The sequence below is a fragment of the Eremomyces bilateralis genome (genome assembly GCF_010015585.1).
Source record: "Eremomyces bilateralis CBS 781.70 unplaced genomic scaffold P152scaffold_20, whole genome shotgun sequence".
NCBI lineage: Eukaryota > Fungi > Ascomycota > Dothideomycetes > Eremomycetales > Eremomycetaceae > Eremomyces > Eremomyces bilateralis.
Window position 1 is genome coordinate 344,182 of NW_022985086.1, and position 26,326 is coordinate 370,507.

Sequence of the window (26,326 nt, forward strand, 5' to 3'; positions counted from 1 at the left end):
AGCAGAAATGAATGAGAGGGCCGAGAAAGGAAATCTTTCAGAACTGGATTGTTTTATCGGAACGGGCTTGTTCTATCAAAACTTAGTTGGTTTATCGCAACTTGCTTGATCGAGTTCTAAGGATGATAGCAACCGCGGCTGATAACTCTGCTTCTCAGGGGAATTTACACTGACAGGTTTTCAGTGTGAACGAAACCAGCGATTGGGAGAAGCTGTCAGTTCTTTCTGCGAATAGTAATTGAAAGATTTTGACTTTAAGGTGACTATGATTTGTGACTCAGAAGTTTGAAGTAATATGGAAATCCAAGTGTGATATATACATTCTGAATGGCATAATCAAACATTCAGTGATGATGACTGGCTTTGTTTGCATTATCATCAATGTGGACATGCTGTCGGTGGAGCGGTTTGTGAATTGTCTCATGCTGTTGGTAGCAGAATTCACATTCACCATCATTAAGCCCATTAACATGTTCACGCATATGACGGGACAGATGCCAGTCACCTATTTCTAATGGACGTGAGCCCACGATATCTGTGGTGATTTGGTCAGTCAGCCTAGAATCCCGAGTTCAAAGTCAATCTACTCCAGAAGTTGTTTCTACGCCTAAATATCTGTGTCTCCATCGGACTTTGAAGTGTGCTGCAGCAAGTAATTCCTTCGCGTCCCGGAGTGCAGTGTTAATATCATCGAGTCTCGAATTATGGTGGGATATTACTCCTGTGCTCGGAGGCTCCCACGTGTCCTCCACTCTAAGGCAGCAATCGGATTGATATGAGGCACCCATCGTCGTTTTGGCATGGCTCCCAAAATCGCCTCATCAGCCAATCGCACCTACCGGAGCGATGATTTCAAATCCCCTTCACGATCCACCAGATCCTCACCACGATCAGCACCGCATGTACATTCCCCGTCCCCCCTCCTCCGACATCGACATCTCTCACAGTAAATTCAAGGCGCGCTGGTGCGTCCCAACTACCATCAATACCCGGCTCGCCGACGCGATATCGGCAGCGTCAGCAGAACGGGCTCACGGACGACTGGGGACAGAATCGATGACACACGGAAAACGGGCGGAAATGACCGACTTTTGGCTGCGTGGAGATGGAGGCCGGAGGATGTAGGGTGGTGGGCTGGGATATCAAGGCGGTATCCTGGGTGCGCCGCTGTCGGGCGAGAGTCGACGTACCAGTGACCGTCTACCGGGAGTTACCATATTAAACATCCGGGATGGGTGGTGAGGAGTCGCATCCCTCAGCGGCATCGCATCTCCGCTAGATTTGGTCCTGTCATTCTGTTAGAGCCAGAGAGAGCAGGCAAAAATTTTCCAGTCGAGTCGTCGAGGCTAGAATATTGGGAAGGTGAGGCACCCGTTTCTTCCCGATGAAAATGCTGGATGGGATGGAGGCTAGAGAATGAGGATGAGGCTACAGCGGGTAGGTTGATCTTGGAGGATGGGTCCGAGGGACGATGTTACGGGATGGAAATTTTATTGTTGGATAGTGGGAAGGGTGGGCGGGAGACGAGGAGGGATGAGAAAAAGAGGAGAGGGAGTGGGCGAATTGGAGGGGGGATTATGGCATCCGCTTGGGATGGGGAGATTGGTGGCCGATGGGATGGACGAAGCCGAACACCACAGCAGCATCACCACATCCAAAATCCAGAGTTACGAACGTCTCTCCCGTCCCAAGAGTCAGACTTACCCAGGAATATGAAATAATTATCCCCCATCAACGATCAATCCAGTCAATAGCCAACCTCCCATGACCTCACTCCTACTCCCCTCACCCCCAACCCTCACCCACAGCATTCCCACCACCCACCACTCCACCAGCGCCAGGTAGCGTAGCGCGTACCCACCCAGGCACGCCCCGCCATAGATAAGCCCTCCCGCCAATCCCACCACTATCAGCGCCTCCTCCATTCCGTGACCCTACACAATTAGTCCGATCGCAAATAGGCGCATCCATCGCCATCCCGCGCACGGGCTGCATTCCCAATGCGCCGGCGCCGACCACGCGCCCGGGGAGCATGGTTGGCTAGAGGAGGGAGGAGGGATCTGCACCCCCTGGACCCTGGTGTTTCGGTGCGTATTCGCAGTGCAGAGGCGCGAGATGCGGTAGAGAGGAATAATGCGATGCGATGCGAAGCGCGGTATGGGGGGGGTCGACGGGAGGGTGCAGGATCAGCAGTGAGAGAGCGCAGGGATGGGGCGGATGGTGCTGGTTGGGGGTGGGTGGTGGGCGAATCAGAGGGGAGGGAATTGGCGAGACACAGCAGATGTTCGGCGCTAGGTTGCTGGGTTGGTTGGGTTATGTCATGGAGGGAGCTTGATTCCTTGACGGTTGATGTACGAGATGGATTGTTGCAGGTAATGCCGTGGGGTAAGGTTTTGGGAGTTGGGAGCATATGGAGGCTCTGGGATATATGAGGGAGGGTGAGCGTGAGGAGGAAAGGGGTTGGATGGGTAGTACACGATGATGGGAGAGGTGATAAATGATCTCATGGAGTGTCTAATTGTAGTACAGAGACCAAGTTCATGGAATAAATCATTTGGTGACATCGCAATGGTTATGATGCTAGTATCATTCTCACATGTCCGGCTTCACACGAACAAAAAACTTTCCGATGGAGGGGTAATGAGCACAACCACCATTTAGCCTCTTAGAAAGGGTCTAAATCTAGGATGGCAGTTAGCCTTAACTAGCCAAGTGGTCTGAAATACGATTAACCGGCCACCAGCACAAGCAAGCTTTCCTCGAAAAGGGACCGGAGAGGGTGGGAGAGAGGATGTGGCGGATAGACGAGGTCAGAGCAGTGGGAAAAAAACGCCCACCATCAGACCATGACACTAACAGATTTCCCCACCCTCTCTCTCTCTGAGGCTTCTTTCTGGTTTAAAGAGCCTCGCCCATCTCCGTTCGAGGATATTGATTCTGCTTCTTCTTGCTGCTTGATCTTGCTGCTTGCTCAAAGATACTCCCTACCGCCCACGTCCCATCGCACGCATATACGCACGCACCGCCATTCTTGGAACCACCCAGTCTGACTGATTCGACAAGTGGGAGAAGTGAAGATTGACTGCCAATTGCTTGGAATTCCATTGGGAATTTGCACGCGAACAGGTCATATAGGTGAGATGATTTCTATTACTGTTCTGTTACTTGTCACGCCGAATCCACAGCAGCGAGAGAGAAAACGGGAGGGAGAGAGTCACCAATGTGCCACCAGAGTTTTGCCAAAGAGCCAGAGAGAGATCGAGAGCCAGAGCCAGAGAGAGCGAGAGATCCAGCGAGAGGAAGCAGCAGGGAGCATCACCAACCCGCCACCAAAAAAAGATTCCCAAAAGTCCAGCCCACGCCACAACATGTCACAAAAACCAGCATCGTGCAAAACCCCACATGGGCGACATCTCGCATCTCGCACCGATTGAAACTATGCGAAACCGGCCATTTCCTGCAGCCCTCCGGCCGCCAATGCAGCAGCCGCCGCAAAACGTCCCATTCCTTGTCCCTCCCACTACGACCCCGCGCTCCACCAGTCTAACCGTCACTAAGCGACGTCGCTGATTCGACGAGACACGGCGCTCTTATCACCAAGCACCCCGAGCTTCTTAATTTCTGGACGTCGGAGTGCAGTGTGTTTCTCCGGTGTGCTCGAAATTGGGGTGCTTGGGGAGGCGAGGCGGAAACGCACTATCGGCTTTTTCGATGCTCTGCTCGGCTTGGAGCTCGATTGGACTGGCTGAGCGGGTTGGTGGTCTGGTATCAATTGGCATGGGAATGCACACGAGCTCCCACCGCGACGGTCGGCCATGGTTGAGCGCATATCGGGAGGGTGTGGGTAACAAACCTGGCAATTGGTGAAGAATGGCCTTGAGAATGCGAGAAACCGAGCCGCTGCGATCATCATCATCATCGCGATACTGCCATCAGCAATCAAGATTGACATTGCAGCAGTATTGCCATCGCTGGAACGTTTTGTGGAGATCAACCGTGCAACCGGTGACTTCATTTCTCTCCCTCTACTCTCGCTGCTGAAACACGGAAGCCGGAATTTCTCTTCTCGGAATTTCTCTCTCTTCTATCCATCGTGCTTGTCAACTTGCTTCTTTCTGTCAATCTCTATCTCTCTGCCAACTCCCCTTCACAAGAATCACCGAGTTCTGCAGTAAAGGCATTGGAATTCATTGAGATTGTCCTTGAGAGCTGCTTGAGCTTTGTCCCTGCGCTCCGACCTCCTCTCCCGCCTCTTTTTGTGCCCCTCTTCATTCTTACGCCTGCATAAATTACTGAGACTATCCTCTCCCACAATTCATCTTTACTGATCCACCATTTCTCCCAATAGATCCACCCGCTCCCTCCTCTCCCCATCCCCAGAGCCACACATCCACGCTCCCTGGCGCCCGAGTGCGCCAAAGCAGCCCCATTGCCGCCGATTTCCTCCCAATCGCACGGTTCTCCCTCTCGCTCGGTCCTCCCTCGACCGACCGAACCCACTTCATCCATCCAAAGCTCTAGATACCTCCTCTCGGCCAACTGCGCCGAAAGCATGGGTCGGGTTTCTTTCGACGTGAATATCAAACAACACGAGTACGAAATCGACGATGTGGACGATGGATCGTCACACTCGGTCTTCGAGTATCAGGACACCGCGGAGAATAAGTCCTGGGCCGGCACGCTGCCCTTGAAGCAGGGGTTGTATGACCCGGAGCTTGAGAAAGATGCCTGTGGTGTTGGTTTTGCTGCGTACGTCTTCCCGATCCCAACCATGCCAAACTGCTGGAGATATGTTGCTGATATGCGGATGATAGCCATATAAAGGGTGTGCCCAGCCACAAGATCGTGAGCGATGGTAAGCTCTGGAACTATATAACCTCCGAAACACAGCTGATGTATTCTCTTCAGCCAAAAATCTTCTATGCAACATGACCCATCGTGGTGCGGTCGGTTCCGATGCCCGCGATGGTGATGGCGCTGGTGTGATGACCTCCATTCCGCACAAGTTCTTCCAAAAGAACTTCGAGCGGGAGCAGGGGATCAAATTGCCCGCCCTTGGAAAATATGCCGCCGGTAACCTGTTCTTCAAGCCGGACACCGATATCTTGAAGGACACCATTGCAACGTTCGAGGAGGTCGCGGACTCCCTGCATTTGCGCGTGCTGGGGTGGCGTGAAGTCCCCCGCGACTCGAGCATTCTTGGGCCTGCGGCGCTCTCTCGTGAGCCCATCATTCTTCAGCCTTTCGTCGTCCAGAAATCCGCGTACGGTGATGGGACAGCGCCGAATGATGACTTCGACGAGAAATACGACAACACCTACTTCGAGAAGCAATTGTACATCCTACGGAAGCACGCCACGCACAAGATCGGTCTGCAGAATTGGTTCTACCTATGCTCCTTGAGCAACCGTAACATCGTCTACAAGGGTCAACTGTCGCCCGTCCAGGTCTACGAATACTATCATGACCTGGTCAACGTCGACTATGAAGGCCATTTCGCGCTCGTCCACTCCCGTTTCTCAACCAACACTTTCCCCTCCTGGGACCGTGCCCAGCCATTGCGATGGGCCGCTCACAACGGTGAAATCAACACGCTCCGCGGCAACAAGAACTGGATGCGTGCTCGCGAAGGTGTCTTGAAATCCCAATTCTTCGGCGACGACCTGGAACTGCTATACCCGATCATCGAAGACGGCGGCTCCGATTCCGCGGCCTTCGACAACGTGCTGGAACTCCTCGTCATAAACGGCGTCCTCTCTCTCCCCGAGGCGGTCATGCTCATGGTCCCCGAGGCTTGGCAAGGCAACCGCGCCATGGACCCTGCGAAACAGGCCTTCTACGAATGGGCTGGCTGCATGATGGAGCCGTGGGACGGACCCGCGCTGTTCACCTTCTCGGACGGTCGATACTGCGGCGCAAACCTCGATCGGAACGGCCTGCGTCCGTGCCGATACTACGTGACCGACGACGACCGCATCGTGTGCGCGTCCGAGGTCGGCGCTATCGCCATTGATCCGGAGCGTGTTATCCAGAAAGGTCGGCTGCAGCCTGGTCGTATGTTGCTTGTTGACACGGTGGCGGGCCGGATTGTGGACGACACCGAGCTGAAGCAGACGGTCGCAGCACGGCAAGATTTCCGCTCGTGGGTCGAGAAGGAGCTGATTGTCATGCCGAACGTTCACCAGCGGCTGTCCGAGTCCGACACGGATATCTCCTTCAAGCTCAATGACTATCGGCTGCAGGAAGACCCGATGCTCAAAGCATTCGGATACTCGCTCGAACAGGTCAGCCTGCTGCTTGGACCGATGGCTGCAGACTCCAAGGAAGCACTCGGATCCATGGGCAACGACGCCCCTCTCGCAATCATCGCATCGCAGCCCCGTATTCTCTACGAGTACTTCCGCCAGCTCTTCGCGCAGGTCACCAATCCCCCCATCGACCCCATCCGTGAAGCCGTCGTCATGTCGCTGGAAGCCTACGTCGGACCACAAGGCAACCTCCTCGAGATGAACCAGAGCCAATGCCACCGGCTGCTCCTCCCCTCGCCAATGCTCTCCATCGACGAGTTCAACGCCCTGACGAACATTACCCGGCTCTACCCCGCCTGGACCGTCCGCGTCGTGGACATCACGTTCCCGAAATCAGAGGGCGTGCAGGGCTACATGGACGCGCTGGACCGTATCTGCGAGGAGACGAACGAGGCCGTCGAGGCGAATGATAGCGTTTTGGTGCTATCTGATCGCGCGACGTCGGCGGACCGCGTGCCCGTTTCGTCGCTACTGGCTACGGGTATGGTGCATCATCACCTTGTCCGTAACCGATGGCGGTCGAAGATGGCGGTCGTGGTGGAGACGGCGGAGGCGCGTGAGGTGCACCATATGTGCGTTCTCGTCGGCTACGGCGCTGATGCCATCTGCCCCTACCTCGCCGTGGAGTGTATCCTGAAGATGAGCCGCGAGGGACTGATCCGCAAGAAGCTGGAGCCGAAACAGCTCATTGACAACTACAAGCATTCGTGCGACGGCGGGATCCTCAAGGTCATGAGCAAAATGGGTATCTCCACCCTGCAGAGCTACAAAGGCGCTCAGATCTTTGAAGCGCTCGGTATTGACGACTCTGTCGTCGATCGCTGCTTCACGGGAACGGCCACCCGTATCAAGGGCATGACCTTCGAGCTCATCGCTCAGGATGCTTTCGCCATGCACGAGAAAGGTTTTCCGTCGCGCCCCATCGTCGAGATCCCCGGTCTCGCCGAGACAGGAGAATACCATTGGCGCGACGGCGGCGAAGCGCACGTCAACGACCCCACCAGCATCGCCAACATCCAAGACGCCGTGCGCAGCAAAAACGACAAGTCCTACGAAGCGTACTCCCGCTCAGAATACGAGCAAATCAAAAACTGCACGCTCCGCGGCCTCCTCGATTTCAGTTTCGAGGAGCGCGCCCCCGTCCCCATCGACCAAGTCGAGCCGTGGACCGAAATCGTCCGCCGCTTCGTCACCGGCGCCATGTCCTACGGTTCCATCTCCATGGAATCCCACTCGACCCTCGCCGTCGCCATGAACCGCCTAGGCGGCAAGTCGAACACCGGCGAGGGCGGCGAGGACCCCGAGCGCTCCCAGCGCCTTGAGAATGGCGACACCATGCGCTCCGCTATCAAGCAGATCGCCTCTGGCCGCTTCGGCGTCACGTCGAACTACCTCGCTGACGCGGACGAGCTGCAGATCAAGATGGCACAGGGCGCGAAGCCGGGCGAGGGCGGAGAGTTGCCGGGCCACAAGGTGTCGGGACCGATCGCGAAGACGCGGCATTCGACGCCGGGCGTCGGGTTGATTTCGCCACCGCCGCATCATGATATTTACTCCATTGAGGATCTGAAGCAGTTGATCTACGATCTGAAGTGCTCGAATCCGCGGGCGAGAGTCTCGGTGAAGCTAGTCTCTGAGACCGGTGTCGGTATCGTGGCGTCTGGTGTCGCGAAGGCGAAGGCGGATCATATTTTGATCTCCGGCCATGATGGTGGTACGGGTGCGTCACGGTGGACCGGCATCAAGTATGCGGGTTTGCCGTGGGAGTTGGGTCTTGCTGAGACGCATCAAACCTTGGTGCTCAACGACTTGCGAGGACGTGTCATCGTGCAGACGGATGGACAACTCCGAACCGGCCGCGATGTCGCCATTGCATGCTTGTTGGGTGCCGAGGAGTGGGGATTCGCTACCACCCCGCTCATTGCCATGGGGTGCATCATGATGAGAAAGTGCCACCTGAACACCTGCCCAGTCGGGATCGCGACCCAGGACCCTGAACTCCGTAAGAAGTTCACGGGCACCCCCGAGCACGTCATCAACTTCTTCTACTACATCGCCAACGAGCTCCGCGCCATCATGGCCAAGCTCGGCTTCCGCACCGTCAACGAGATGGTCGGCCGCTCCGAGTGCCTCAAGGTCCGCGAGGACCTGCGCACCGCGAAGACCGCGAACATCGACCTCTCGCTCATCCTGACCCCCGCGCACACCCTTCGCCCCGGTGTCGCTACCTACAACGTCCGCAAACAGGACCACAAGCTGCACGTCCGTCTGGACAACAAGCTCATCGCCGAGTCCGAGCTGGCCATCGAGAAGGGCCTGCCGACCCGCATCGAGTGTGACATCGTGAACACCGATCGCGCGATGGGCGCCACCTTGTCCTACCACATCAGCCGCCGCTACGGCGAAGCCGGCCTGCCGCAGGACACCATCCACGCCAACATCCGCGGTTCCGCCGGCCAGTCGTTCGGCGCGTTCCTCGCGCCCGGCGTGACGCTCGAGCTGGAGGGCGACGCCAACGACTACGTCGGCAAAGGCCTGTCGGGCGGTCGTCTGATCATCTACCCGCCGCGCACCGCCGTGTTCAAGGCGGAGGAGAACATCCTCATTGGCAACGTGTGCCTGTACGGCGCAACCAGCGGGACCTGTTTCTTCCGCGGTGTTGCCGCCGAGCGGTTCGCGGTCCGCAATTCGGGTGTGACCGCCGTTGTCGAGGGCGTCGGCGATCATTGCTGCGAGTACATGACCGGTGGCCGCGTCCTGGTCCTCGGGCCCACCGGCCGCAATTTCGCGGCGGGCATGTCGGGTGGTATCGCGTATGTCCTGGACATGACGCGCGACTTCGAGAACAAGGTCAATCAGGAGATGGTGGAGCTGTCCGGCGTGGACGACCCGACCGAGATCGCGTTCCTGCGCGGCTTGATCGAGGATCACCACCACTACACGGGCTCGGAACTCGCGGCGCGCATCCTGCTAGACTTCAGCCGGGCGCTGCCGCGGTTTGTCAAGGTGCTGCCGACGGATTACAAGCGCGTACTGCTGGAGGAGGCGGCGAAGGCGGAGGAGGCGAAGAAGGTGGCGTATCCGCTGCCGATCCTGGCAGGGAGTGCGCGCGAGGAGCCGCGCAAGAAGCAGGAGGCGGAGGGGAAGGAGCACAAGACTGAGCTGATGGATATGGAGGACAGCATCATGGACAAGAAGACCGAGGAGCGGAAGTCGGCTCTCATTCTGGACAAGACGAAGGGGTTCATGAAGTACAAGCGCCGCGCGGAGAAGTACCGTGACGCGAAAACCCGGACGAGGGATTGGCGCGAGCTGTCGACGCGGTTGACGGAAGATGAGCTGAAGTTCCAGACAGCGCGCTGCATGGACTGTGGTGTCCCCTTCTGCCAATCCGACACGGGCTGCCCGATCAGCAACATCATCCCCAAGTGGAACGAGTTGGTCTTCCAGAACCAATGGCAGGACGCTCTCAACCGCCTTCTCATGACGAACAACTTCCCGGAGTTCACTGGCCGCGTCTGCCCGGCGCCCTGCGAGGGTGCCTGCGTCCTCGGCATCAACGAGGACCCCGTCGGTATCAAGTCGATCGAGTGCGCCATCATCGACCGTGGCTTCGAGATGGGCTGGATGGCCCCGAAGCCGCCCAAGGTCCGCTCCGGCAAGACCGTCGCCATCATCGGATCCGGTCCCGCCGGCTTGGCGACTGCCGATCAACTCAACCGTGCCGGCCACACCGTCACCGTTTACGAGCGTTCTGACCGTGTCGGTGGTCTGCTGATGTACGGCATCCCCAACATGAAGCTCGACAAGGGCGTCGTGCAGCGTCGCGTGGACCTTATGGCCGCTGAAGGCGTGAAGTTCGTCACCGGCTGCTCCGTTGGCGAAGGCGACGTGACACTCGCATCGCTCCGCGCAAGCAACGACGCCGTCGTTCTTGCAACCGGCGCCACTGTCGCGCGTGACTTGCCGATTCCCAACCGCAACCTCGAGGGCATCCACTTCGCGATGGAGTTCCTGCACAAGAACACCAAATCGCTGCTTGACTCAAGCCTGGAGGATGGAACATATATCTCTGCGAAGGACAAACACGTCGTCGTCATCGGCGGCGGTGACACCGGCAACGACTGCATCGGCACGTCCGTCCGCCACGGCGCGCGGTCCGTCACGAACTTCGAGCTGCTGCCGCAGCCGCCTCCAGAGCGGGCGCCTGATAACCCGTGGCCGCAGTGGCCCCGCATCTACCGCATCGACTACGGCCACACGGAGGTCAAGACGCACATGGGCAAGGACCCGCGCGAGTATTGTGTGATGAGCAAGGAGTTCGTGGACGACGGGAGCGGAAAGGTGAAGGGGATTAACACAATCCGGGTGGAGTGGACGAAGAGCGCGACGGGCGGATGGGACATGAAGCAGATAGAGGGGAGTGAGCAGTTCTTCCCGGCCGACTTGGTGCTGTTGTCGATGGGCTTCTTGGGTCCGGAAGACCGCGTGCTGGGTGGTGAGATCGAGAAGGATGCGAGGAAGAACGTGAAGACGCCGGCGGGTCACTATAACACCAACCTTGCGGGCGTGTTTGCGGCGGGCGATTGCAGGAGAGGGCAATCGTTGATCGTTTGGTAAGTTGACCTTCCTCATCATCATCGTTCGCCCGGAAACCATATACTGACTCGGTAACAGGGGTATCAATGAAGGTCGCATGGCCGCTCGCGACGTCGACTCCTACCTCACTGGCGTCGGCACTCAACTCCCCGTCACCGGCGGCATCGTCAAGCGCGCACCATTCGAGCTCCTATCCAAAACCGGCGCAGAGGAGCTGATCACCGCGGCCGCATAAACGCACATAACGTCTTTCATGCCATGATCGAACGAACCCACGACATTTTTCAACGTTTGAGATGAATTCGCATGCTCATGCCTACGCTTCCCCGCATCTCCTGGCGCTTTTTTCGCGGCGCTTTTCGATTATTTCTCGTGGTGCGCTGCTCTACTTGATACCCGTTACGATAGATCGGGTTCGCCGTGCGGCTTCTGGGCCGTGTTTGTTTCGCATGAAGTCTACCATCGATGGAGGGAAGATACTGGGATGTCTTTGGACATCGGGTGCTGGGCACTGGGATAGACGCGCAGGAGGACAAGTCATGGACTGCGAACGATCCCTGGGATGGGACGAGGCAGGATTGCGCATAGATGGCAGTTGATGTTCAAGGGTGGAAAAAATTGATTTATAGCTAAAGCGTTGTTCGTTGCGTACTTGTTTGTTTGCTTGCTCGGGAGGTAGATCTGATGTACCTTCTGTATCAATCTCAGTTAAAACATAGCTGCTCGTCCTGCATGTCGTGATCTATGTAACCCATTTCCTGTCGATTCAGGTCTTCAAGGCCATTTATCGTTGACAACATTTCCCTACGGCCAAATGCCTGCCTCTAGGAAGTCTTGAATCCACAAGGTATCTAAAACGATCGATCTCGACTGAATTACTCTAAACTCATCAAAATTGGTTGGTCAATCCGATGGTTGTGGTCAGCATCAGACTTGCACGTGATTCGGAGACTAATTCCCCTGATTCCTCGGCGAATTTCTATTTCTCCAACCTCGTCGAACATCTCACCACCAGTCCACCTCATTCTTCGTCCAACGTTCGATTGATGTCCTTACCAAGACCTCCCATCCATGCATTCTCACATGGGTAATTTCTGAGTATCTTGCTCATGGCTTAACAATGGCAATTCCGGGTGGCATTACGTAAGGTGCCGCGAACCCTGAGCCTCCACGACAAGCAGGAAGTTTGGTCTCTTTTCCGATATTCAGTATTGTCAGTCTATCCGTTGTCTCCGGACGCAGTCTAGAACTCAGCTCCATCCTCTAATCCCATGGTTTGGGGATTTTTTTCCGTTCGGGCCTGTTCTGTCCGCGAATTCCCCCCTGATATACGTGGCGTGATCGTACGTTGGACAATTCTCACGAGGCGGAGAAAGAAAGTTGTCGATACTGCCAGGGTTTGTACCTGCAGCTACGTCCATTTCTGGTGTACCATTCATTCTCTATGGTTATGGTTTGCTGGGCGATGCTGCGACTAATCTGCAAAGGACGTTACAGTCTGCCAGGTATCTAGCATGTCCCCAGGTCTCGAGGATCATGAACTGGGAAAGGTAAAGCATAGAGGAAGTGTACTCACCATCTACGAAATAGGCTCGGATGCAGCGTAGTGCGCATTATGCTCCCCTCGTATGATTGTTCTTGGGAGTCCGGTGACATGACTTGTCTATAGGGGGATCTCATACTCGATCACGTTCCATTTCTTCATACAGTTTATGTGTTCTTTACGGCTGCATATATGCCAGTGATATCTCACCACACACCTTCATCCATTATCTATCCGATTAACCAGAAGTTCACTCCTCGTCTCAATACCACTACAAACGTCAGCTCACTACACAGCATTATACTCACCTACCCAATTTCAACCATCAGTCTACTCTCTTGAGTCCAAATCCTAGAACAATTGTTGTCAAGTATATCTGCGCAAGTTGCAGAAAATCGTAACATGGCGAGTACCGGAGATCTCGTTCGCACATTCGAAACGTTATTGCGAGGCGATGTCGCGATAGTTGGCGGCAAGAACTCCTCTCTCGGGGAGATGATCAGCGCCCTCGCAGCAAAAGGGATCGATGTACCCACTGGCTTTGCAACGACATCAGCTGCGTACTGGCGCTTTGTCGATGCCAACAATATCCGGCAAAAAATATCCGACCTCATCTCGGAATGGCAATCGGGAAAGAGCCAGCTTGCGGAAACTGGTCAGGCCATAAGGAAGTTGTTCCTACGTGGTGACTGGCCAGAGGATACGGCAACTGCCATCAAGAATGCCTACTGTCAGCTTTCAGCCAGTGCTGGAATCGAGAATTTAAGCGTCGCCGTACGTTCCAGCGCAACAGCAGAAGATTTACCCGATGCAAGTTTTGCCGGTCAACAGGAAACATTCTTAAATATTTCAGGCGAAGCGGCATTGTTGACCGCCTGTCGGCGCTGTTATGCTTCACTGTTCACCGATAGGGCCATCAGCTATCGTCAGAACAAGGGGTTCGACCATATGATCGTTGCACTTTCGATCGGAGTCCAGAGGATGGTTCGCTCTGATCGGGGAGGTTCCGGGGTAATGTTCTCCATCGACACGGAGAGTGGCTTCGACAAGGTGGTGCTCATCAACGCAGCCTACGGACTCGGGGAAACGGTCGTGCAAGGCGCGGTCAATCCCGATGAATACCAGATCTACAAGCCACTTCTTAACGATCTCAAACTGGTTCCAGTCATTGAGAAGAAAAGGGGAGAAAAGCAGATCAAGATGGTATATGGTGGGGAAGATATGCCAACCCGTACTGTGCCGACCTCGAAAGCAGAGCGAGCCTCGTATGTGCTCAACGATGAAGAGATTCTTCAGCTAGCACGGTGGGCTTGCATCATCGAACAACACTATGGTTGCCCGATGGACATGGAATGGGCTAAGGATGGAATCACAGATGAACTATTCATCGTCCAAGCCCGGCCAGAGACTGTCCATTCATGTGGAGATGCAGCTACTTTCAAAACCTATAACGTCGGCAAGAGAGGCACAATATTGACGAAAGGGCTTTCAGTCGGTGAAGCCGCCGTATCTGGTCGCCTGTGCCTCATTGAAAACGCTCGAGACATAAGCAAATTTGTCGACGGCTCGATATTGGTGACGGAAACGACTGATCCGGACTGGGTGCCAATCATGAAACGGGCCGCGGCCATTATTACAGACCACGGCGGGCGAACTTCACATGCCGCAATTGTCAGTCGAGAACTGGGTGTGCCGGCGGTGGTTGGGACGGGCAATGGTACCTATGTGCTACATTCCGGCGAGGATGTAACAGTCTCTTGTGCTGAAGGTGACGTCGGCTTCGTTTACGATGGCATCTCGGAAATCAAAACTAAAACCGTGGATCTAACGGGATTGCCTCCGACTCGGACCCATGTCATGCTCAATCTCGCGAATCCCGCCGCCGCATATCGCTGGTGGAAATTACCCGTCGACGGCATCGGCCTTGCCCGCATGGAATTCGTGGTCACCAACGCGATCCAAGTGCATCCCATGGCTCTCGTGCATTTCGACCTGTTGAAGGACCAAAGAGCCCGGAAAGCGGTCGAGAAGCTCACCATCGGCTACGACAACAAGCCTGAATACTTCGTCGACAAGCTATCGCGTGGGTTCGCAGCGCTGTGCGCCGCTGTCTATCCCAAGCCGGCCGTCATCCGTATGAGCGACTTCAAGACAAACGAATACGCAAACCTCATCGGCGGCGAACAGTTCGAGCCGAAGGAAGAAAACCCAATGCTCGGTTTCCGTGGTGCCTCGAGATACTACTCCCCCCGCTATAAGGAAGGTTTCGCCCTTGAATGCCAAGCGATCCGCCGTCTCCGCGACAAGATGGGCTTCACCAACGCCATCGTGATGATCCCCTTCTGTCGAACGGTCGGTGAAGCGGAGAAGGTGCTGGAAGTGATGGCGGAAAACGGGCTGACTCGGGGAGAGAACGGGTTGAAAGTCTACGTCATGTGCGAGATCCCCTCCAATGTCATCCTCGCCGACCGCTTCATGGAGAAATTCGACGGGTTCTCCATCGGCTCGAATGACTTGACCCAGCTGACCCTCGGCGTGGACCGCGACTCGGGCGAGCTAGCGGATCTATTCGACGAGCAGGACGAGGCCGTCCGGTGGATGATCTCGACGGTGATCGCGCAGACGCGGAAGACGGGGAACAAAATTGGGCTATGCGGACAGGCGCCGAGCAACCACCCGCAGTTCGCGCGGTTCTTGGTGGAGTGCGGGATTAACTACATCTCGGTCAGCCCAGACAGCTTCGTCGCTGTCAAACAGCATGTGATCGTTGCCGAATCAAACAAGGCAAGGTTGGGGAGCGACGCATCTGCTACACCGTCGTTTTTATGAATAACTCTGGCTTAGGGAACCGTGATGACGGGATAGGCGAGCTCTTCGGTTTGCATGGGGTGAGGGTGGAGAAGGGAGCAGTCTCGGTTGATGCGTTATCCATATGTGCGCTTGTAAGCCTCGAGTTCGGGTTTGGCGCATGGAGGGCAGAATATCATTTACTTTTATCATTGAATGCGAAATATTCTACATTTTCAGCAGTTTTCAACCTCATTCCGGGAATAACGCGAATTCGAAAGACTGCCTTCTGTGGTATTACCCCTGAATGCAGTCATCATGCGAAATGGCACGGTCCCTAGCTACAACAACGCCTGTTTCCTATAGTACGGCTTCTTGAGTCTGTTCCCAATTTATCATTGGCTACCTTAGGACATAGAGCCGTGAGGCCAAAGGGGCACTGACAGCCTTTAAGTAGCGAGCCACTAAACCAAGCGAGCAAAATGTATCATTCCATCCCCCGGGACTTCCCATCACTGATTAAACGCTTCAATAAGCAAAAGAGTGCCTCTGTTCACACTGTTACCGATACCCCTGGAGATTTTCTTAAATCACAAGTATTTTACTAGAACCGCTCAAATGTCTGCATTAGCTCCTCACAACTCGCCTCTAACCTGCTCAATCTCGACCTTCAGCGCCTTCGCGGTCTCTTCCAACGTCTTTTTCTCCTCCTCATTCAATTCCACCGGAATCGTCCTAATTGCCCCTTTCCTCCCCAGCACCACCGGCAAACTCACGCAGCACCCCAGATCCGGCTGAAACGTCGTGAGCGGCCGAACATCTCGTTTGTCGTTCAGTATCGACGAGCAAATACTCGCCACGATCGCGCCGATGCCGAAGCTGATCGTCCCTTTCGCTTGGATGATCGTCCGGGCGACGTGCTTGCACTGGTCGGCGAGCTCGATGCGGTCGATGGTGTCAATAGGCAGCGCCTTGTCGATGGGGACGCCGCCAAAGGTCGCGGCGGACCAGGCGATAAATTGAGTTTCGCCTTGCACGCCCAGGACGTAGATGCCTATTGAATTTGCTTTGGCCTTGAGTACTGTTAGCCGGGATTTAGTGTTGCGATGATAAAAGGTGGTGGACGCACGCCAGCCTTGTCGGCCAACAATCCGCGCAGTCGGACGGAATCGAGGAAGGTCCCTGATCCTATGACCTGGGACCTTGGGAGTCCTGAGACCCCTAGTGCAATGGTGGTAAGTACGTCGACTGGGTTCGCTACCACAAGTAGGATCGTGTCATGTCTGAAATGTGGTTTCATCGCATGGATGACGGACTTTAGAGTTGAAATGTTCCTGTACTCGAGTTCAACTGAAGTATGGCCTAGATACGCATGTTAGCTGTTGTTCTTGGATAGGGAAATGAACTGAACTATCTGTATAGACTTACCTACGTTCTGCTTCGATCCCGCAGTGATGATCACGATGTCACACTCTCCAGCCTCGTGATATGTGGCGGATCGTATTCGCGAGCTGCTCTTAGTAGAATACGCAGCATCACTAAGATCATGAGCCTGGCCATCTCTTCGATCTGTCTTGATATCAACTAGAAGTATCTCGTTCGCAACGGAACCCAAGAGTAGGGCATATGCTGCCGTAGCGCCAACAGTCCCGGCACCCACAATTGCAATTCGCGTTATCATATTTGTTTTGAAACCGTTTGAACGGAATTATTCCTTTCATATTTCTAGATGATTTCCGAAGACCCCTCTCCTTTTATCATGTTTGTTGTTCCTAGCCACCGGTGGCATGATTATATTGGTACCGCACGAAAGGCGCCGGCCCGAAGCGGAAGTGTGGAACGCTGGATATCGGACGTCCAAACCGATCATACGATCTTAACTTGCATAGACTTTAAAAACCAACGAGGTTATCACCAGACATCTGATGCCTTGCAAAACGATGTGGTAAAGTCATTCCCAAGGTCTAGAGTTTAGACCTTTGGGAACGTCCATGTTGGAGAGTTGGGTGGGTCTGTCGAGGTTCGTCGTCATCAGTCATCGCCTTCTAACTTTGAACCTGCAGTATCCCAAATGCGTCATCACCATTCCGACTGCGTCGGTCAATTTTCAATTCCGGGAATATATATATATCAAGAGATATGAAGCTTTTGCATTTGATAAGGCGCTCGAAGACACATGAATGCAGTCCAAGCTACTTAGAGTAGTTGAAGGATAGGATAATTAGCAGAGTCCATGACTCCAGGTGCATTTTCTAAGCTAGCATGAGTAACAGCTATAGCGATTCCCGTTCATCAAAGCTGATCAAACTTTCTTCGCAGCCATCATCAGAAAAGCCACGCCGAATTCGAGTTACGATCCTAAGGTCGTAGCCATTAAATCTGGAATTAGACCGCATACGATTTGCCCCCCTTTCTTGATATATCCTTCAACTACTCCTCCAGACCACGAAACTCCTCTTCCAGCTCACTAGGGGTAGCACCCCGCACGCAAACGTCGAAGTCGATGAGGGTTGCTTCACCATCGTTTGGGCTTCTCTACGGTAGGCATTGTTGCATAATCCGCGATAGAAAGGTGTAGGTGAGGTTGAGTCTTGTTGAATAGGACTCAGCGTGATGAGTAAACGCCCCATCTTGGGGAGTTAGGATAGGCCTTCATGCATCAAGGGTTTGTAGGAACTGTCTTGAAGAACGATCTATTGGTCGACTGGACTCTTGGGCTGATGAGCCTGTGGTGATCCTGCAGCTCCCTTGAGTGCTGGTCATAGATAGGTGAGCAGCATACTCTCAACCTTTAGTATTGGCCAGGTTTTTACTCCAGCATAGATGCTGATGAATGTTCGCACCAACGGAGGTCTCGCCTGTGAGAACAGAGCTCAGCTACGCTGAGTGTCCCTGCACCCAATGAAATGGAAAGAACAGGCACATCTGCCCCGCTCAAACGAAGTGAACTCAAGTGAACGAAGTATCTTCTAACAGAGAAGGAAACACTGAAAGAAGATAACGAGGTGAAATCCCAGAGAGGCAATGCTCGGGGGTTGGCACCCCATTCACTTCGCTCATCCCCCGGCCATCCATAATCATAATAAGGAGGGGAGGGCTTGAGAAAAGAGGCAAGGACGTCGTTAAGGTAATGATACAGGCGGAAAACAACGACATCATCAGAGAGATACTCACATCCATCAAGCTAATGCCTGAGACCGTAGTATTCACTCGTATCTATGCACATTTACATAATAAGGATTATGCTGTGATATGCAACAAGGACCAACCAGACGGGGGACAACCGTGGAAACGAACCTGGTGAGCGCGAAAGCATTGCAAATAGACCGTGCGAATGCTGTGTGCAGGAAAGTACCTGGGACCAGGATCGTGAGAATGTGATCGTGGAAGAGAATTGTGACGACCACTCTCCCGAGAACCTGCCTCCTGTAGTAAGAACTAGATATCGCCAAAGACGATCTAGAATAATATGGATTTCCTTCCTACTGTGGTAAATAAGGAGAAAACAAAAGGAACCATACCATCTGTGTATATATCGTGTTTACAGCCCAGCGCATAGTTGATGCGCCATGCGGGGGATTGGAATTCTGCCTTGGTGCTGATGATGGGAGGCCATCGCGCACACAGCCTGCTCTTCGTAGAACCAAATCTTTTCGTATTGTATGTAGCGGTCCCAGTCTTTGTCTTTCCTGAACATTTTACCAAGTAGCGGTCGATGCAGTCGGCTTATGATCTGAGTGTAATTCCTCTCGTTCTCAAAGGTCGCCAGTCCATGACGGATGAAGAAGTTGAGCATCAAACAGGAGTTTGCGGGGCTTAAACTCTTCATCATCCAAACCCAATGAGGGGGCTTCAAAGGCACTTCTGGACTCTGGAGGCTTTCAATTTGCATTGTCCTGCTTACATCCTTTCAATTAATTCGCCCGGCATTCGAGCCTGCATACATTATATGTATGAGAGCCAGTTACGTGTGTCCATGCACCGCCACTGGAACACAGTGCTACTAGGAGGCTTCAATTGTAACATCCACAGCTCGATGAGATTACATCTGATTGGACTAACTACCCTATTTAAGTTGCCTTCACTCGGTCAAGAAGCCCTTTGCTTTGTACTTCTTCTACCTTGTTGAGCTCAAAGATGGTTGTGTCAGAGGAATTCCATGCGGCTCGTCCTCTACAGACGGATTCCCTCCCAAGACAATATAAGCGGCTTTGGCCCTGTGCTAGCTATCTCTATATGGCATGATAGACACTACTCCCCGACTGTGCCGCCATGGCAGATCCATTCTCTCTCGTTGCCAGCCTGATCGCCCTGGGTACAGCGGTTGGGGCCGCCTCAAAAGCTATCCCGAAGGCCCTCGACTTAAAATAAGCGCCTCGGCGTCTGATTGACATCCAGCATAAGGTCTGTCAATACGGTTTTCACTCCCCTAGACGCAAATTTCGACTCACAAGCTGCGCAGATTGAGGATCTAAAGGTGGTGTTGCGAACCGTCAAGCGAATTGCCAAGGACGCATCCATAGATGCGGACGACGACGCTATCCTTCGTTTCCAGCAACTCTTTATCCGAGAAAAAGAAGCTGTTGAAGAGACCAATGACCTCGTCAAACCCAGACTCGTAAAAAACCCAGAAAGTCTTGGGGAAGCCCGGCTCACGACAAAAGTTCGGAAGATCAAATTCCTCAGGGAGGAAAAACACTTGGAAGAGCTAAATGCGCGGCTGTCTGATATTATTCAAGGCTTCAGTACCGCCCTCCAATGTATTACGGCGTAAGATACGGGAAGTTTCATATTACTAGCTGAGCTACACTAACCAGTCGTAGTTTGGAACTGCTGAGCCTGAGAGTTACTCACGGAGCTCTTCAGTTCGGCATCACCCAACTGATCGAGTCTGATCGAGTCACTGACCAAGGGGAGAGCTCAAGAGTTCATGAGATCCCCGATACAAGCGACACGTTATCTGTTCTTGATGATGAATCCACAGTTGAGAATACCGCTAACGAGACCCTTGCGAGGGTGGAAGTGATGATTACAGAAGAAGAACTACTGAACCTCTGCAGCTGTTCATGCCATACTTACTACGCGGCTAAAGTGCCGAACTGGCTCGGTGATGCGATCGGAACACTCCTAGTAAGATGGTATCGAAACCCACAAACATGCTCGACATGCTCTCGGAAAGACTGCAGTAGGGTCATAAGAGAAAAAATGTTGTGCGTTCAATACTACTTCCCACATTGGATGATACGACGCTTGATTGAATTCAAGGCCGCCTGGAATGCAGCTCAACAACTATCCGTCTCTCTCTCAACGACTAGAATGATACCAGAAGGTTCAAGTATCTTTCAGTTCGCTCAACACAACAACGTGGATGGTGTTAGGAGGTTATTTATCCAACGGACAGCTTCGCCTTTCGATATCAGTATTAATGGAAGAACGCCGTTACATGTAAGCCATTATCTAGTAGCCAGATAAAGCGCCACGATCACGCTAACAGGATTACCTTAGTTTGCAGCAACTGCGGTGAAGGCCGATATGATCAAATTCCTTTTAGATGCAGGAGGTATACCTGATGCTGAAGATAGCAATCACTTGTACGACTACTCACCCTGTCCACCCAAGTTCATTCTGCTAACACCAAAACAGAACACCCCATGATATCATCTGGGAATTATATCTACGAAACCCAAAAGAGCGCGGGTACATCCTCGAAGCTGCAGGCCTGTCGCCTAGTGACACGTCCACTAGCCTCGAAAAGCAACAGTTTACGGGCGTACATCGCATCGTCCTCGGTTTGCGAGGCCTGGTGGACTTGGATGATTATCTTAAACTCTCAGCTACTGAGATCGACAAGCAAGACTTGACTGGGAAGACTGCACTTGCCTGGGCTGCTTCACGGAAAGGAGACTCACGTCTAGTACGCATTTTGCTGGATCATAACGCATCGGTACGAATAGCCGACTATCGATATAAGACGCCGCTACATTACGCTGCAAAGAGCGAGGATCCCAATTCAGTGGCGTTAATCTTAGAGGCCATCAAGCAAATTGAACGAATGGTCACAGACCCGAGAGGCCGCGGCATTGAAGCGGGCGACGATAAGAACCGTACACCCCTCAATTATGCAACGCGGATGAATCTCTTGCCTCACACCCAACTCCTGATTGACTACGGCGCGGACCTGGAAGCGACGGGATCAAAAACAAAGCGAACAATTCTCCTCAATGCCTTGTACTGGAATAGTCATTTGGTGCTTCCGGTTCTCTTACAGCACGGGGCGAGAACAGACGTTACCGATGCGGCCGGGGCCACTGTTTTACACCACATCACGCAATTTTGTAGTCTAGAAACAGTACAAGTTCTAGCGAAGCAGGATCTTGGATACATCAACCGCAACGCTGTCGATTCTACTGGACGTACCGCAGTGGATGTATTCAATTCCGAAGACGTGAGATGCAGTCCTGACAAAGAAAAAGAAAGGAGTCTTGCGGCAGAGGCTTTTGCTGCTATCTTGGCAAAGGCTAGTCGTCCTCGCAGTGGGACGAGTAGTGATTTTGGCCTAAAGCTGCAAAACGTCTTTGAAATAAAGGAGATCAACGTTCTCGAGCGTGAAGAAGATTCTGATGATGAGAAAACCTTACATGACGAGAAGGGGGTGCGGAAAGCCGAGGCCACAGAAGATGGCTGGTTCGATGCAGATGATGACGATGATATCTTCTACGATGCGCTTCAGGAGCTTCCTACAGATCATGTTGTAATTTAAGAGTTGATGTCTCATCCTATGTACATTGCTCATCATGGTGCCCCTTCTGACGAGCAAGCAAGCATGCACTCAGTGTTTATGAAGACATGGGATCTAGACGAAGGTCGGCAAAGAATATCTTATCTGCAGATATGCTTCCTTTCATAGCGGGATACCATACGGGACTGGGGTTTCCGGTTATGCTTGCCTGTTCGCAACATGGTTTGTTGAAATGCGGAACAAAACCGGTCTGGACCTCCTGCATGCGCAGTTGGATCTGTTCATTACCTAGTATATGATGGTGGCCATCCCTAGAACGGATCGCTGCAGGCTCTGAATTATCTGGAACAGAAACTCCTGATTGGTATTCTACCAGAGGCCTCGGACACTGCTACATACGTGATAGACTACGCCCAGCTCCTCTCTGTCATTGAGGGAACTGAGACGGCGAAGTACCTGGCGCGAGCGGTTCGATATGCGAATTTTATGACGAGTGGTGCTATAGAGTACCGTGTCTAAAACAGTACACAGATAATTATCACCAATATTTCTCGTGACCATCTCACTCTATGCCCCCAACCGTCTCATGGCCTTACAGTTATAAATTATACCGATTTTGGTGAAATTTGGAGTGATGCACTCGCTTGTGTAGTACGTTATATACCGTAGGATTTAGGCTTGGCAATTATGACCAAATGTATCAAATTGACCGCCGTATCCATCCAATCGCTGTAAAATGCACCTCTTATAACTCACAATGGGACCCACTTTTGAGTAAACCTAGTATTGTTACCCGATTGGGGAAATGTGGCAGGCAGCATTCTGCCTTGCCTAGGTTTGTACATGTAGTCGAACATAGGCTCTTCATGTACCTATACACCAGCCATCAATCATCTAGCCCCCGACTTTGATTCCTGCCTTTAGAATTATTGTTTTTGCCGCGCCTCTACATATTCCGCGACGACCCGAAAGCTTGTCGGTCACATGTGAGACCTTTTTCCCCTTTCCCACCTGAAAAAGCTTCATTTCCGACAACTTTCCTAGCCCGTGTCTATTCGATTCGCAACGTGTGGACCGCCCTGGCCAGAATACACCAGTCCTACTCACTCGCTACATAAGTTGTTATTAATACCGTGAGACTTTCATTATGATGCGAAGCGATCTGGAAATCGTGAAAGAGTGCGACAAGTACGTGTGACTGGCTTCGGCTCGCTCTATACCGCATCAACCCTTCTAAGCTGCCATAACTGACATCTCACCGCTCCCTTGCAGCTTCCCCTACTACGAAGTGGGCAGTGCCGATGCTTTTGCCTCAGCTATAGAGCCGCTGTGGCTGTTCTATCTGCCAGATGATCCGGAGCCACATGGTTTCCTGATTGATTCGGTCGTGAAGCGCATGCCTTGGACAGCCAAATTCCGCATCGATCTCTCCCCGCGCAAGGAGGTGCATCTTCTAAAACCGGAAGGCAATGATGACTGGCAAGCTGCCTGCGCCGACGCCATTGATGAGCTGCTCGATCTCGCGCGCGCAGAGAACGCCTTTCCCCACCTTGGCAAGAAGCGTGATGAGCAGTTCCCCATCATTGGCGCAAATTTTGACATTGGCATTGAGCGCTCGGCTATGAGTCTTTTTGGCATTGTCGGCCGCGGCGCGCACATGACGGTGTTCACGCGTACGAATGAGGGCATTAAATTTTGGGTCCCGCGCCGCAACGCAAACAAGTCGACATGGCCCAACATGCTAGACCAAGCCGTTGCAGGTGGCGTGGGGCGCGGCGAGACCCCGTTCGAGTGTATTGTCCGCGAGGCGGACGAAGAGGCTGCCTTGCCCAATGAGCTGGTGCGGCAAAACATCGTGGCAGCTGGCACGGTGACCTGGTTCAACATCTCTGACGAGAAGGCCGGGGGTGAACTAGGGCTGATGAACCCCGGCGTGTTGTACGTCTATGACCTCGAGGTTGGCGAGGACATGGTCTTTAAACCGGTCGACAATGACATCCAAAGCTTCCACTTGATGAGCGTGGACGAGGTCAGGCATGCCATGGGAAGCGGCGAATTCAAGCCCAGTTGCGCAGCCGTCATGATAGATTTCCTTATAAGACACGGATTCATCACTGCTGACAAGGAAAAAGACTATGTTGAGATTATTTCGAGGTTGCATCGCAAGCTTCCCTTCAGGACAAGCCCCGGATACTGAACGGGTAGCACTTGCAGACTATCAGTGCTTAATCATTGATACTCATCTTAGTCTCATTGTTCAATCCGGCTACTGTAAGGTGGATATTCGAGAGATAACTGAAAAAAAGGTTGCAAGAGTATTAGGATACTTGGGAGAGGGTGAAGATATGGTCGGGAAGCAAAGGCATGCCCACCAACTCAAAGAACGCCACAAAAGGAAGAAACTTGCTTATCAACGAGAGGGACTTCCTCCCGAAGAAACACCCCACCCCCGTCCCCCCCCGCTCCCGCCATAGAACTGTCAGACTTAGAAAGAAGACTAACCCTGCCCGAACAAAGATTCCACCTCGGAAAGCGATCGACACGCCACTCCTTCCACCGGGCTCGACTCGGATTCGAGGGGCGTCATCTACACCGCAATCCACTCCGAGCGAGGGAACCCCCCATCACCATTCCAAGGGACACACCACCTGCCATCGGCGAACGAAGTCATCCAGTCCTGAACGACGTCCAAACGACATCCCGCTTACCACCCGTCATCGGGTCGGCGTTACGACATCTACTATCGATCTCGTACCCAGGGCTTCTTCCATGCCGCATTCGCCATCGTTCCCGACCTCCACCTCGGACATCACGGTCACTCCGGATCGTTTAGAAATATCGGGAAGATTCGTATCCACTCCACTCGGAATCCACCACTAACTTCGGTCCAACCTACTGTCCAACCAAGCTGACTACCTGCTCTCTTTCTGGGGCCAGATGGCGTTTTTCATGTCGAGAAATGGATCCTATCTCTTAGTGTAAAGTCGCTGAGCGATTGGGTGAACGAATCCAAACCAAGGGTCTTGAACGCTTTGGGCACTGCCGTAGGAACCGTGTGCAAGATGAAAGCGGAGCAGCGCAGTTTTGATAACGGGATTAGGGCTAAAAGCAGCGAGTTTGTTGCATTGGGTCGAAGACATGTTGCCGATGTTCCGGAGCTTCAAATGGGACCGTGGATTCTCGCTCTGCAAATTGAATGGAGGAATCGCTTATTGAGTCAACATCGCAGAAATTGAAGAGGAGGCGCGGGAAATACAAGACCGCAACGGAAATTGATCGCGCTTGGGTGAGTATTATGGTGTTCGACTTATGACAGGGCCTAGTACCGTTTTCCCATCATTGCTGAGTGGTTGGTGAGATTCCCCCCCGGCGCTAGCCATATTGGAAATTAAATGCTCAATTTGGTCTATTAGCGCATGTTTCCACTTCCTTAACTAGTCCTTTTCCCTAAGATAGAACTTCAACGCCCAATTTGTTCTTTCTCTCATAACTATATCTCAGCATAGATGATATTGCTCCCTTCCAGATTGTCTCTACGCTTCCTATGAAGAAGTATACAATGCTCTCAAGGATAGTCAATACGTCTATCTCCAAGGCCATATTAGTCTATCCTCGAGCCGCTTCCTGCTTAAACAAGCGGTGCGCCGAGGAGGAACGAGGTATCAACTCGTAGAGATCCATCAGGCTTTGAATGACGTGTACCGCCTTCTGTCCCTCAATTTTAGCCCCCTCCTTAACCCCAGGGTCAAACGCTTGCTGACGTCCTACGACAGCTACACACCTCTGTTACCGTGCCAATCCCTACGTCTACACCAGCTACGAATGCTATAACTACTTCCGTACCTATGTTGATCCCTACACCTACTCTTGTAACTTCCCCTACTCCATCTCATTTGTCTCCACCTGTCTCTGTTACTGTGTCTATCACTACGGCTCGATCCTTTCCACAGCCTGCCTGGCAACCCCCGTCGTTGGAAGAGTTTTTGCTGACATCGAGCGTCGACGGCTTCAGCCCACTCTGCATGCCACTCGAGACCGTGTGACGCGCTAACCACTACGCTAAAAGGACACCAACACGACTAAACCAAAGTCAATGTTGATTGTGGCAATTCAGTATATAAAGGTCTTCTGCCCTGGTAGTTCACGAGTGCCGCAGCCAACTCTGACAGACCGAAGTTGATTTCATCGCATTTCGTGATGGGAGATTTTATTATTGCATGTGGCTGGGGCCAGCTGGGCGCAAATGAGAATTGTGATGCATTCCGTGCGCCCACCATGGATCCAGCTAAGATAGAAATGTGTGAACATGTCGTGATCTGGGGGACGATCCTAGAGTAGCAGTAGGTTAAT

At 53.0% G+C, this 26,326-nt stretch overlaps 8 protein-coding genes across 8 annotated transcripts; 5 read left to right on the forward strand and 3 right to left on the reverse strand.

Moving 5' to 3' along the window:
• Positions 1-1,721: 1,721 nt before the first annotated feature.
• On the reverse strand, positions 1,722-2,034 carry P152DRAFT_475976 (uncharacterized protein; the record flags this gene model as incomplete). The annotated part of the gene is made up of 2 exons (XM_033681462.1): positions 1,722-1,934; positions 1,987-2,034. The coding sequence occupies 2 exons, from the start codon at positions 2,032-2,034 to the stop codon at positions 1,722-1,724; spliced, it is 261 nt and encodes an 86-aa protein (XP_033531769.1).
• A 210-nt stretch (positions 2,035-2,244) lies between these two features.
• P152DRAFT_460931 (uncharacterized protein) lies at positions 2,245-2,537 on the reverse strand. The gene has a single exon (XM_033680016.1). It carries the CDS (start codon positions 2,505-2,507, stop codon positions 2,319-2,321), a length of 189 nt encoding a protein of 62 aa, XP_033531770.1. The 5' UTR covers positions 2,508-2,537; the 3' UTR covers positions 2,245-2,318.
• Positions 2,538-2,925: 388 nt separating this feature from the next.
• On the forward strand, positions 2,926-3,494 carry P152DRAFT_140828 (uncharacterized protein). Its single transcript, XM_033673850.1, has one exon. It carries the CDS (start codon positions 3,141-3,143, stop codon positions 3,432-3,434), a length of 294 nt encoding a protein of 97 aa, XP_033531771.1. The 5' UTR covers positions 2,926-3,140; the 3' UTR covers positions 3,435-3,494.
• Positions 3,495-4,552: 1,058 nt separating this feature from the next.
• P152DRAFT_475977 (putative glutamate synthase Glt1) lies at positions 4,553-11,142 on the forward strand (the record flags this gene model as incomplete). Its single annotated transcript, XM_033681463.1, has 4 exons — positions 4,553-4,749; positions 4,815-4,855; positions 4,909-10,924; positions 10,986-11,142. The coding sequence occupies 4 exons, from the start codon at positions 4,553-4,555 to the stop codon at positions 11,140-11,142; spliced, it is 6,411 nt and encodes a 2,136-aa protein (XP_033531772.1).
• Positions 11,143-12,852: 1,710 nt separating this feature from the next.
• P152DRAFT_440803 (phosphoenolpyruvate synthase) lies at positions 12,853-15,279 on the forward strand (the record flags this gene model as incomplete). Its single annotated transcript, XM_033677679.1, has 1 exon — positions 12,853-15,279. The coding sequence occupies one exon, from the start codon at positions 12,853-12,855 to the stop codon at positions 15,277-15,279; it is 2,427 nt and encodes an 808-aa protein (XP_033531773.1).
• A 195-nt stretch (positions 15,280-15,474) lies between these two features.
• On the reverse strand, positions 15,475-17,408 carry P152DRAFT_484203 (lactate dehydrogenase). The gene is made up of 3 exons (XM_033681991.1): positions 16,666-17,408; positions 16,367-16,599; positions 15,475-16,310 (listed from the first exon to the last, which is right to left on the reverse strand). The coding sequence occupies exons 1-3, from the start codon at positions 16,916-16,918 to the stop codon at positions 15,873-15,875; spliced, it is 924 nt and encodes a 307-aa protein (XP_033531774.1). The 5' UTR covers positions 16,919-17,408; the 3' UTR covers positions 15,475-15,872.
• A 2,101-nt stretch (positions 17,409-19,509) lies between these two features.
• On the forward strand, positions 19,510-21,997 carry P152DRAFT_451503 (ankyrin; the record flags this gene model as incomplete). The annotated part of the gene is made up of 6 exons (XM_033678233.1): positions 19,510-19,552; positions 19,671-20,007; positions 20,061-20,367; positions 20,503-20,682; positions 20,743-20,828; positions 20,881-21,997. The coding sequence occupies 6 exons, from the start codon at positions 19,510-19,512 to the stop codon at positions 21,995-21,997; spliced, it is 2,070 nt and encodes a 689-aa protein (XP_033531775.1).
• A 1,008-nt stretch (positions 21,998-23,005) lies between these two features.
• P152DRAFT_140985 (putative thiamine pyrophosphokinase) lies at positions 23,006-24,257 on the forward strand. The gene is made up of 2 exons (XM_033673851.1): positions 23,006-23,164; positions 23,249-24,257. Exons 1-2 carry the CDS (start codon positions 23,124-23,126, stop codon positions 24,171-24,173), a joined length of 966 nt encoding a protein of 321 aa, XP_033531776.1. The 5' UTR covers positions 23,006-23,123; the 3' UTR covers positions 24,174-24,257.
• The last annotated feature ends 2,069 nt before the right edge of the window (positions 24,258-26,326 follow it).

Excerpts from the sequence above, each read along its gene's own strand:
- P152DRAFT_460931 (XM_033680016.1), bottom strand. The coding sequence starts at position 2,507 with ATGAGATCATTTATCACCTCTCCCATCATCGTGTACTACCCATCCAAC.
- P152DRAFT_140828 (XM_033673850.1), top strand. The coding sequence starts at position 3,141 with ATGATTTCTATTACTGTTCTGTTACTTGTCACGCCGAATCCACAGCAG.
- P152DRAFT_484203 (XM_033681991.1), bottom strand. The coding sequence starts at position 16,918 with ATGATAACGCGAATTGCAATTGTGGGTGCCGGGACTGTTGGCGCTACG. Across the intron at positions 16,600-16,665 it reads GGGATCGAAGCAGAACGTAG|GCCATACTTCAGTTGAACTC; the intron begins GTAAGTCTATAC and ends ATGCGTATCTAG. Across the intron at positions 16,311-16,366 it reads TGTTGGCCGACAAGGCTGGC|GCCAAAGCAAATTCAATAGG; the intron begins GTGCGTCCACCA and ends ACAGTACTCAAG.
- P152DRAFT_140985 (XM_033673851.1), top strand. The coding sequence starts at position 23,124 with ATGATGCGAAGCGATCTGGAAATCGTGAAAGAGTGCGACAA. Across the intron at positions 23,165-23,248 it reads ATCGTGAAAGAGTGCGACAA|CTTCCCCTACTACGAAGTGG; the intron begins GTACGTGTGACT and ends GCTCCCTTGCAG.